Below are 12,383 nucleotides of genomic sequence, written 5' to 3' on the forward strand. Positions count from 1 at the left end.
GGTGCAATTACAGTGAATAAAACAAACAAACCATTTTCGAACCTTTCACTGGATCATGCTCATGAACAGCTAATTGCTTCTGTAAAGAGATGGAGGGACAATTGGTTTCACTGAAAACCCACCAGTCCTCAGATGCTGCATGATAGCTGGGCCAGAGATTGCAAGAATGGTCCAAGAGTATGATGAAGTTACTGGTCTTGGGGAACATTTTAAATATGGAAGCAGAGAACATGAACAGGCTGCCTTCCAAAAGCAAATGTTGGCACTGGTTGAGGTTTTCAGCATTCTTGGTAATCCCTTGATGAAGACAGTGGTGAGCTGTATGGTCTAGAATCCAAAGATGTAATGCCCAAAGAAACAGTTGAAGGTGTGAAGAATGTGGAAAAAATCGGTGCCGAGCAGTATGATGAATTTGTGTGGGAAAGATTCATCAACCGAACACAACCCACTACAGATCCAATTAACAAGAGCAAGTTGTCTCTCCATAACTGCACTTAAATCTAAATCAAACCTTGACGGCCAAGTCATGGCACCCCAGAAGGATCGTACTCTGTTGTGTCGGGCAATTTGGAGGAATATTTTAAATATGAAAACCAGCCAAGGCCTTGGCCACCATCTTTAACAAACAAGCTGGTTAATGTTATACCAGTGGTGCAGGCACCTGGCATGACACTTTGTGACTATGCAAAGAATTTTTAAGAGCTTAAAATCTCAGAACTGTGGATCGCATTTAAGAGTGGGAATCATATTAAAGAGATTCCAATCCAAGACATCCTCAATAAATTTGGGAGTGAAAAGGCAAAGCCTCTTCCATGCTTTATCTGGCTATGATACAACTTCAATCTTTGCAAAGAAGGAAAAAAAGCATGTTGGGACACTTGATCAGTTTTTCCAGATCTTACAATGTTTTTCATCTCACTGTCCTCTCAGCCAGACACACTGTCTTCCCTAGAACAATATGCTGTAGTTCTATTGTATGATGATCATCCGTCACCTTTGATGGATGTCAACACAGCAAGGCAAAGAATGTTTGCCAATCACTCGGGCACATCAAAAGAAATACCTTATGAAGCAGCTGTCCTTAAACAGCACATTTTGAGTATCAAGCTAGCTAGGTATGGACACAGTCACTAATTGCAGATCCTCGACTGCCCGATCCAAGAAACTGGGGTTGAGAGAAAAGCACCGAGTATTGTAAAATGTGGTTGCTGAGTTATAAAGTAACTAAATAAATTTATTTGAGTACTACACTCAAGAAACATTTTTGGGTATTTACTTTTTAAAAAGTATTCAATTTTTTTAATACTTTTACTTTTACTTAAGTATGGTTTTCTAATACAGTGGTCCCTCGGTTAATGAACACAATTCGTTCCAGAGGGTCGTTCGTTAATGGAAAATTTCATTAACCGAATCCATTGTTTTAATGGGATATTGGGAAATTGGTTCCAGCTCACCGAAAAGTACATACAAAGTAAAAAAAAAAAAAAAAATGCAGTAAAGTACACTTACTTTGAGGTGTGTATGTAGAAGGTTCCTGGTTGATGATGATGATGGAAATTCGAAGTGGGGGTGGAGAAGAAGAGAGAAGAGAAGGAAGTGGGGATGGAGAATAAATCACCTTTCAGGGGACCCATGCTTGATGCCGTCATTTCACCAATAAAATTTTCAGTTCACTAGGTGTAATTCAAGATTATTTAATTTAAATCAATACTGCACTGCGTTATATATTTTCAATATGTTAACTAAATATCAGAATGACCAATAATTTCAATGTAAAAATGCAAAAATATTCAAAACACCAACAAAATAGATGTTCACTCCACTGTCAACAATGCCCAACTGACGCCTGTTGGCTGAGTCAAGCATCTGATGGGCACACAAAAAACTAGTTCCCTGTACTGCATATATTATCAATATGTTAAATAAATGCTAAAGTGACTAAAAATTTTAATATAAAAAATTAAAAAATATTAAAGAGCACAACTTTATTGATATTTACTCCACTGGAAACGAATGTAAACATAGAACAGATTACTGAATTGGCAGACTAGCCCATCAGCTAATCAGCTGATGCTCAAAACAAAACGTGATGTTTGTAAGGATTTTGTTAATCAAAGTTTTGTTCGTTAACCGAATTGAAGATCCTTATGGGAGGTAATTCACAAACCGAAATTTCGTTAATCGAACCGTTTGTTAACTGAGGGACCACTGTACAGTAGACACTTGCCATTCGCGGTAAGCAGTTGGTGGCTAGCTTGCAAGCCTTTTCCCGCAGCACAACGATTCACCTCACGCAGCATCACATGTTGTACTCTCAAAAGTTTAGTGTTTCTGTGTGAAATGGCCCCTAAAAGGCTGCCTAGTGTCAGTGCTACTGATGCTGGTGGGGTGAAATGTAAAAGGCAGAAGTCAGTGATGACCCTGAGAAAGAAAGTTTTATTATTAGATAAGTTAAAAGAGGGGACGAGTGCTGTCACGACTGGTCAGTTGTTTGGTATAGGAATACAGTAGTGCACTAAGGTAGTATAAGTTGCTATTCGCAGTTTTTCCAATTCGCGTCATTTCTGAACCTATCCCTCGCGAATGGCAAGGGTCTACTGTACTTTTACTCCAATACAATAGAAAAAACAAAAATCGTTACTTGTTACACGACCCAAACAATGAGTTTTAATGTCTGTGGCAAACAAATAATACTTTATGTTATTTAATTAACTAATTAATTATTAACCATAATAAAGGAGTTTTGTGGGTGGAGGGTGATGTCAGGTCGGGTCAGGTGGCAGTGGCCATGACAGCGGACTTTCCCTTTGATCTTCCTGTGTCCATTAGCACCTTGACCACCCACCTCACCTGGCCTACCCTCTTATCCCCTCTCTTCTCCCCACCTTTCCATCAGGGCCTTGGTCTTCCCATTAGACGTCAGTTGCTCTTTGCATATACCTGTACCTTAAATTAATTTCAAAGAGACTGTGAGTCTAAAATGCTTTACATAATTCCATCTTAGATATAAAGCCTGTATCTATACATGTGTGTGAGACCGAGTGTAATTAAAATTCTGCTTAGATAACTACGTACCACTAAACCCACCCCCCCCCCACCCAAAAAAGTACTCACCAGATGTTACGTGGTGCGAAAAATTCAGCCACTTATAAAATAGAATAGAAAAGTGACGTCACCAGAGTCACCCCCCCAATTAGAGGGACAGTTCATGTTGAGTCTTAGTCAGACTCAGTCACTATGGAGGCAAGAATCATCCACAAACTCCTCAACTGAAGGAGCTTGATAGCTACTTGGCATGCCCAGGGGATGAAATGGAGCTACTGAGGTGTTTCCCAACATTATGTGACTTATCTCTCAAGCTGAACACCCCACTACCTGCATCTGCTGCTTGTGAGTGTCTGTTTAGTCGTGCTGGGCTTATTATTTATTATTTAATTAATTTATTACACCCCAGGGGGCAACAACCCTAGTCACAAGACCATGTGGTCAAACAATGATACACTGATACTCGTGTCTCGCAGGAAACACTATGACTTGTGATATGGAGACAATATTGTTTGATTCAGGACAATGGGAGTTAGCACCCACCAAAGCGTGGGTAGATTACAAGAATTAAATCTAAATTAATACGTATAGGTAGGTGGTGACCTATAGTGGTTAGTGACTCTCCCTGAGGTAGGAAGTTCCTGACGGTGGGACAGTCAAGGCAATACAGTAGTGATGAAGGGTGTTAGTGTTGGGACAGTTACAAAGTTACAGGAAGAGAAGTGCAGGTCATCACCTGCCTCAGATACTTACCAGACAGGTTGTATCCTAACCTAATGTGAGGAGAGACAACATTTTGTCTGCGAACCATAAGTGCATGTTGATGATACTTATGTGGATAAGGAAGAAAGTAATCATAGTGTTGGTTGGATATATTTTCAGTCCATTCACCATCCCTGTGATGGATTGTAGGGAGAAGAGCGGCTGAACGTATTCTCTTTCAGTAGGTCATGCTGTGCTTATATTTTGGCCTAAAAGATCCTGATTGGGCAGCCATAAATTTGAGACTCAGTTATTTATTGATCTCAATAGAATGATTTGCAAATAAATATGTGTAATGCTATGTCTTAATTTTATCTTTAGTTCAATCGTTTTTTATAATTTACTGTGGATATATTTTTTTTATATTTGAGACAAATAATAATTTTGTTGTTACTTTTTACTTTCAGTACTTGAGTACTTTGAATGAGATACTTTTTTACTTCTACTAGAGTACATTGATCTTTGGATACTTTTACTTCTACTGAGTAACATTTTGCCAATGTAACAATACTTTTATTTCAGTAACAAAGTTCAGTACTTTTTATAACTCTGTGTGGTTGTCAGAAGGCAGGTCCAAGAAATGCAAATGTTCAAAGTCAGAATTTAAGTGCACAGGCCTGTGTACTTGTGATAAATTGCTACAATGAAGTTATTGTTACTGGATGAATGTACATATTTGTCTAGAGCAGGGGTTCTCAACCAGGGGTTTTCAGGGGGGAACTGATACTAATATGGAAATAATAAAGGATTTTCAGTATTATATGCATATTATTTGGAATGCACTTTTTGAGGCAGACAATCTTGGAAAGGAGGAGGGAATGACATTCTGACATATGGTGAAAGGGGTGCATGGGGCAAACAAGGTTGAGAACCACTGGCCTAGAGTCTAACAACCTTACGATGTCACATTTGTTTACTGCTTTAGCAAATTAATAAAGGCTGTAATACATATATATTTAAATTTTATGTAATTTGAATTAGACATATTGATCAGAATACAAGGTCATATTAAATACAGTCAAATTCTTCCTACCTGAGCAAGCATACACAGTAGCTGTTGATTTTCTTAAAGAGTTTAATAAAATTTTAATTTTTAAGTCAGACACAGATTCCTTGACCCCAAAAACTTGATCATGGGCACCAAAATCACTGTCATACCTAATCTAGGGAGGGAGATATGGCCACTTCAGTAGGTGACACCAGTGGTCATTATGGATTTTCTGGGCTGTTCTCCAAATAAGGAATTTCCTGGCTTGCCTCCATATCAGAAGTTGTTCTATACATAAAACTCTACCACTGTCAAATTTCATGCTTCTATAAAAAAGTAAATGAAATGCCCAATATTTTTACCTTAACTGCTAGAGTATAAGCATGTTATGATAATCAGAAAGTGACACACTGGCAACCCCCACGATACAGAATCATGGGTTTGGAGATTTGCCCTCACAGAATTTTAAAATTATGAACCAAAAATTAACGATACGGAAGAAAATCGCCCTTACAGAGTTTTGGTAAATTTTATAAATTTTAAAACATAAAAATCACCATACGGTGTATAACATAGAAATTCACCAAAATTATAAAATTTATTTTGTGTGGATTCTTGGTAGTAGCTAAAAGATGGTTGCCAGCAGCCACAACAACAATGGCACTCCTCAGTTAGAATTCTATCCCCAGTTTATGTTCAGTTATGACATCTGTGTTACTGTGTACCTTTACTTAAGATGAGTGAAAATAGACCATCAAGTTCAAGTGAAAGCAGTGGTGGTAAAAGATTCCATAAGGAATTGTGCTGGACATTAAACTCAATGTTTTAAGGAGGTAACTCCCAGTAACTTTGATCACACCACCTCACCTCACCACCTCCTGCAGCACTCAACATCGTTTCTGATCAGTTAAATTCAAGTGTGTACATTTATTAGCATGTTACATCATGGATGAATTATTATGTGTGTCTATTTTCATTCATATACTGTATGTGCGTGTTATATTTTTGGACCAAAATTTTTCCTTGGGAACGCATCTCAACTTAGATAATGGGAGTCAATGGGAAAAATGGTTTCACGATACAAAATTTTGCAATGCAGAAAGATTTTCAGGAGCGTAACCCTTCTGTAACCCAAGGTGTGCCTGTGATTTAAGTCAAATTCTAACATCAACAAGAACGACACGATAGGATTACGTACTCACATCAGGATATCACTCAAGTAACCTGTTCAACGGAGGCAACCTGTAGTACAATATAAAAATTAAGTTGTATCCTAAAGCCCCAAATTTTCAAAAGTCAAAGTTTCAGCAAAAATTTACACCTTTCATCTCTCCTTCCAATATTCTTCCATTTCTTTTTTATTCTTATGGAATTTTGTCCACTCTTTTTCACTTCTTGTGTTTAATTGTTCCTCCTCACCTCCGTGATGTTCCTGATACTACACAACCAAACCTGTACAGGCCCGGGGAACCTTTTCCCATGATATATAACCTGAAAAAATGATGGTTCAGTTTTTTGTTTCACTTGCAAACTCTTCCTTGCTATATATCAAGACAGCCAAAGCCAAATAACAAGAATCTATCTTCATTTGCTGTAATTGATGGTTTCTGCTATGGTACATCAAGGTCCGAAGAAACACACGTCAGCTTTTTCCACACCACTTCTCACGTAATAGTACCACTCGTCACCACCTTGTTACCTCATAAAAACCACTAATCCACACACACTCCTCATATTCTGACTGTCTGTCCCCCGAGAGGACCTTCAACCCCATCTTTTCATCCCTATTTTAGTTTTTTTCCTCTCTATCATTAAGTGTCCACCTCTACATTATAAACTACAGTGGTCCCTCAGTAAACGAACGGTTCGATTAACGAAATTTCGGTTAACGAATTACCTCCCATAAGGATCTTAATTCGGTTAACGAACAAAACTTCGATTAACGAAATCCTTACAACAAACACGTTTTGTTGTGAGCATCAGCTGATCAGCTGATGGGCTAGTCTGCCAATTCAGTAATCTGTTCTATGTTTACATTCATTTCCAGTGGAGTAAATATCAAGAAAGTTGTGCTCTTTAATATTTTTGCATTTTTTATATTAAAATTATAAGTTATTTTAAATTTTAGTTAACATATTGAAATTATATACAGTACAGGGAACTAGTTTTTCGTGTGCCCATCAGCCGCTTGACTCACCCACCAGGCGTCAGTTTGGCTTTGTTTACAGTGGAGTGAACATCGATTTTGTTGGTGTCTTGAATATTTTTGCATTTTTATGTTAAAATTATTGGTCATTCTGAAATTAAGTTACCATATTGATAATATCTAGCGCAGTGCAGTGTTTATTTAAATAAAATAATCTTGAATTACACGAAGTGAACTAAAAATTTTATTGGTGAAATTACTGCATCAAGCATGGGTCCCCTGAAAGGTGATTTCTCCTCCATCCCCACTTCCTTCTCTTCTCCCTTCTCCACCCCCACTTCTAATTCCCATCACCATCATCAACCAGGAACCTTCTACATACACACCTCAAAGTAAGTGTACTTTGCATTTTTTTTTACTTTGTATGTACTTTTCTGTGAGCTGGAACCAATTACCCAATATCCCATTGAAACAATGGATTCGGTTAACGAAATTTTCGGTTAACAAACGACTCTGTGGAACGAATTGTGTTCGTTAACCGAGGGACAACTGTATTTTTACCAGTCTTTCACTAGCAAAGACCACGAACAAGACTATTCACAATTTCAGCCTTCAGAGCACACCAGCAGGTTACCCCGGCCCCTTCCCAACATAATTTCAGGGTGGTAAAACTTCCGGCTTGTTAAGTAGGTGGCCAAACTTCATGTGAACACTTGAATGGCATTGTTAGGGGTCTCAACTACATCACTACCACATCTACTAGGGTCCAATATATATATATATATATATATATATATATATATATATATATATATATATATATATATATATATATATATATATATATATATATATGTATGTATGTATGTATGTATGTATGTATGTATGTATGTATGTATATGTATGTATATATGTATGTATGTATGTATGTATGTATGTATGTATGTATGTATGTATGTATGTATGTATGTATATATGTATGTATGTATGTATGTATGTATGTATGTGTATGTATATATATGTATATGTATGTATGTATGTATGTATGTATGTATGTATGTATGTATGTATGTATGTATGTATGTATGTATGTATGTATGTATGTATGTATGTATGTATGTATGTATGTATGTATATATGTATGTATGTATATATATGTATGTATATATATATATATATATATATATATATATATATATATATATATATATATATATATATATATATATATATATATATATATATATAACACCTCAACCTGCCAGGATCTCTCTCTCTCTCTCTCTCTCTCAAACATACCCGAGATTCACAATGATCAATAAACTGCACAGCTTTATCCCACAGGTTCTTCTTGGCACGGCGGTCTCTTGGGCCGATGAGGGAATCTCGAACATGATTTATGGCGACGAAATCTTTCCCAGATGGCCCACCAATGCCTCCCAACACTTCCAAAATTTGTTCTATCAATTCATAAACCTAAAAGATAGAAAGAAAACAATATTTCAGTGAATGGGGATCAATGAAGGGAATAAGGGAGTACAGTACATACGATTTGTGAAAGAGGAAGACATGGGACAGAATTGGGAGGAAGGTGTTGGCAGGTAGAAGCAGTGTGGTGGGGGGACCTTCTACGATATACGAGACAACTTAACTGCAATAAGTGGAAGGATTCAACAGTCCTTTCTACATTACTGATTCCTTATTCAATAATGAATCCTTTTATCAATAATCACAAACACTCTCAATTCTCATAAGTGTTTAGATATTGTTTTATAGCATTTTGAGATAAACGCACTAAAACTGTACAAGGAAAGTGGTAAAAGCTGTAGTTTTAAGAGAATGTCAAGTGTAAGAACTGCTTTTGGTACTAGCATATAAGTATATGAAGTTTTAAACTAAAGAAATTCATTAGGAAGTTATTACACCAAAGACACAGGGAAAGTTAATAAGGAGATTGACTCTTGTGTCTGGCCATATCATTAAACTACTTCTTCTCTGGGATATCAATAATGTTTTACTATTATTTTTCAGGTACAGTATGGCCTTGACTATTTTAATACACACAAACCAAATTATTTATTACACTTAGTGACTTAGTAACATTTCATAAGATAATGTAAACACTAGTAAATACAAGAATGGATCTACAATACCCAGTTCTTATTTCTGGTGGCGTGTGTGTGTGTGAGACTCTTAAAACAGACATCATAAGGTAAACTAAAGGATGGATAATAATTTGGACAGTTTCTGTTTCTTAGTGACATCCTCCTGTAACATGATCCTCTTGTACCCATACAACTCATAATACTGGGACCATGACTCCCCTGCCCTCACTAAAGTCTCAATATATTATGAGATGCACCTTGCTGATATCTCTAATACACTCTGGTGGCCATGGCATAACATATCCTGAAGTCAATCACACAGCAGGAGTATGGTGGACTAGCCAACAGTTGTGGTTCCTAAGGTACAGTCAGCTCCACTTCTGTGTTTACTACCTAGCAATACCAATCCTCTCTCTCCCTGAGGAATGAACCATGAACTCTGAAATGTGAATTCGAAGCATTCGCTAGTGAGCGGAAGGGAGAGAGGATGGCTGTCTTTCTATGGGGGTTACTGGGGGTGAGGGGGGGTGAGAAGGGAAAGTGTACAGTAGATCAGTTGGAAGAGATTACAATACAGAATAATGCTTTGACAATACTGACAGGGTTTCCCTAGATGATTACGTCTAGCTGGTCAGATGAAAATATTAAAGTTTCAATAGGATGAGAGGGGGATGAATTCATGCTCTAACTAAGGTGTTCCTTTGCATTTATGAGCAAATGGATTAGGCATAAAATTGAGTCTGTATCTTGTAGAAGCAGTGAAGTTTTGTTTAACCTCTTCACCACGTTATGGAACTTCCTCAGCTGAATAAAATCATCTGGCAGCAGCCAAAATAAAACAGATAAGAAGACAGTATATACAGAAGGAGTTAATTAGCAATCTAAACAATCAGGAGGTGGCCACCAAATAATTATTGTGATACAAACTTGATGCGGACACAAATATAGTTGAGTTGGCAGCTGTCCAGTGTTAACATGAAACAAAGATGATGATGAAATAAGATGGAAAAACTACAGGTATACAGTACAAGGAAAACCACAGACTTGCAAAGGGATAAACCCAAACCTTAAAATTGTGAAACACCATTATAGATTATGGCGAAAGTTGTCTATAGTTCACTATGGAACTCAAATACCTCCTCTAGAGTTAATGGTGTCCTGCAAATGCCTAGTAAACTCCTGGGCATTGTATGAGTTGCTCAATGTAGCTCAATTCTTAGTCAATCTTGTAAAGAACTCAAAGGATGTTGCACGGGCAAGGATTATCAGAAATCTGAAAGCAGCAAGAACTCCGAGGATGTTACAGCACCTAAACCTAAAAATACTCACCTGTTGTTTTTCCTCTTCAGCCTTGCGTTTGTGATATCGGACACAGTAGAATGCGAGCCAGGCAGTGATGATAACTGTAAGAAACAGAGTAAGATCATACATTCCAATTAGTCAACACATCATCTTAGTTGTAGGTCAAAGGGGTTCCATTCCTAATACGAGTACAGTATAAGCCAACAATCCGTTAGGGATAAGACTCTTCATGACTAGGGCTCATTAGGACCAAATCCCAATCCTAATGGTTAGGTTTGGTACGTTAGGGCCTATTACAACTGGGACTTAATATGACACCATTTACTTAAAACTTCTCAATTATATAAAAATTTAAAAATATTAAATTAACTTTAACCATCTTTCCATTCCACTTATGTCACATATTATTAATGATGTTTTATTTTCAATATGCCAGTTCACACACAACACAAAAATGTTCAAGAGGTCAATGATAAAGTATTACAATAACTGTAGTCACTAGATACTGTTCTTTGTGTACCACTTGCTTTCTGAAAGTCTCCATTGATTTGCAGGATGTTCACACACAAAACTCCAGGTTGATCAAGACAAAATGGATGATGCCACAACATGACCAAACAATAATCATGGGTGACAAAACATTAAATAAATATAATGGCTCACAAAACTAATGGTCCTCATCATCCCTGGGCTGTGTCAACATGTTAGGAACCTCTAAAAAATTTTACATCCATTTCTCACGGTGTAATAAGAAAATAAAAACAAGTCTGAAGTAGAATTCCTCCAGAATAAAGACTAATTTCTTATTCATTACTTATGGGTTCCCATTATCTTTGTCATCAAGTGTATTTTAGCGAGGACTACAGTACTGTACCCAGGTTTATGAAACTTTTCTATCTGCTCAGGTTATTCATATCCACTGTACAGTTCTAGCATTTGTCCATGTTCAAATGGTCATAATATTAACAATCCATCTTCGATAATTTGCGTTAAAGATGCTAATATATTACGACCACACCCCTAATTGGGATGTAAACAAACCCACATAACAATATTCATCACACTGCCAACTTGGAATATGGAACACATCACTCACTTCATCTGACAGCCGAGGTGTCATCTACTCAAACACTGCCTCGTGGCTATCTGGTGAACTACAGTCCAGCCATTGTTTCTTCTTGGTTACATGTGTGTGTAAGAAATGGAGCTCAATATTTGCTGGTCATCTTTTATGTGTGTGTGTGAGTGTGCGTGTGATAAAAATCACCCGGCAATCAATGTACTCGTCAACGATAAACATGCTGCTTTACCTGACTGGCAGAAAAACCCTCAGTCTCGGGCCAAAGCTGATACCTTCCCTCAAGAAGAAAGCGGCGGCACCAGCGGGAACTTTGCAATCTAAAGAACACTGGTTTAAAAATAAAGCACGTGAAAAACAAATACAGTACTTGCAGATCAGCACAAGATGCACGAATTTTTCAATTCCACTAAAACATTGTATGGGCCACCTACTCATGGCGCGCACCCCCCCCCCCCTCATCCGATGGTAACTCCTTAATTAAAGACAATTAAGGCATCCTTCAGCGCTGGAAAGAGCACTACCATTCACTGCTCAACCGAAACACCGATGTGGATGCCCTGACTACCCAGCAGGTGCCTCAGCATCCAGAGCTGACCCACCTCAGTTACCCTCTATCCCTGGATGAGGTAGCTACTGCCATCAAACAAATGAAAAATAACAAAGACTCAGGGCCTGATAGAATCCCAGCCGAGGTGTATAAAGCAGGAGGACCTCTGCTTACCAGCTGTCTCCACTCTCTCCTGGAGAATATATGGGAAAAGGAGGAAATCCCCCAAGCTCTTAAAGACGCCTCCATTGTCAATATTTGTAAGAACAAGGGAGACCGGTCAGACTGTGGCAACTTCCGTGGGATCTCGCTGCTGTCCATACCTGGCAAGATTATCGCCCAACTCCTCCTAAACAGACTTCTTCCTGAGGCAGAAAACTTCCTCCCAGAATCTCAATGTGGCTTTA

The 12,383-nt window shown here is 37.8% G+C and overlaps 1 protein-coding gene across 3 annotated transcripts in view; it reads right to left on the reverse strand.

Moving 5' to 3' along the window:
• Positions 1 to 12,383, reverse strand: part of LOC121868997 — a 192,695-nt gene that overhangs the window by 85,848 nt on the left and 94,464 nt on the right. For all 3 annotated transcript variants that reach the window (XM_042370056.1, XM_042370058.1, XM_042370057.1), the window contains 2 exons: positions 10,376 to 10,449; positions 8,241 to 8,417 (listed from right to left, as the gene is read on the reverse strand). In XM_042370056.1, the coding sequence (XP_042225990.1) occupies positions 8,241 to 8,417; positions 10,376 to 10,449 (251 nt within the window). The remainder of the gene's footprint in view (positions 1 to 8,240; positions 8,418 to 10,375; positions 10,450 to 12,383) is intronic.

The sequence above is a fragment of the Homarus americanus genome, unplaced genomic scaffold, assembly GCF_018991925.1.
Source record: "Homarus americanus isolate GMGI-L3 unplaced genomic scaffold, GMGI_Hamer_2.0 scaffold24694, whole genome shotgun sequence".
Classification (NCBI taxonomy): Eukaryota; Metazoa; Arthropoda; class Malacostraca; order Decapoda; family Nephropidae; genus Homarus; species Homarus americanus.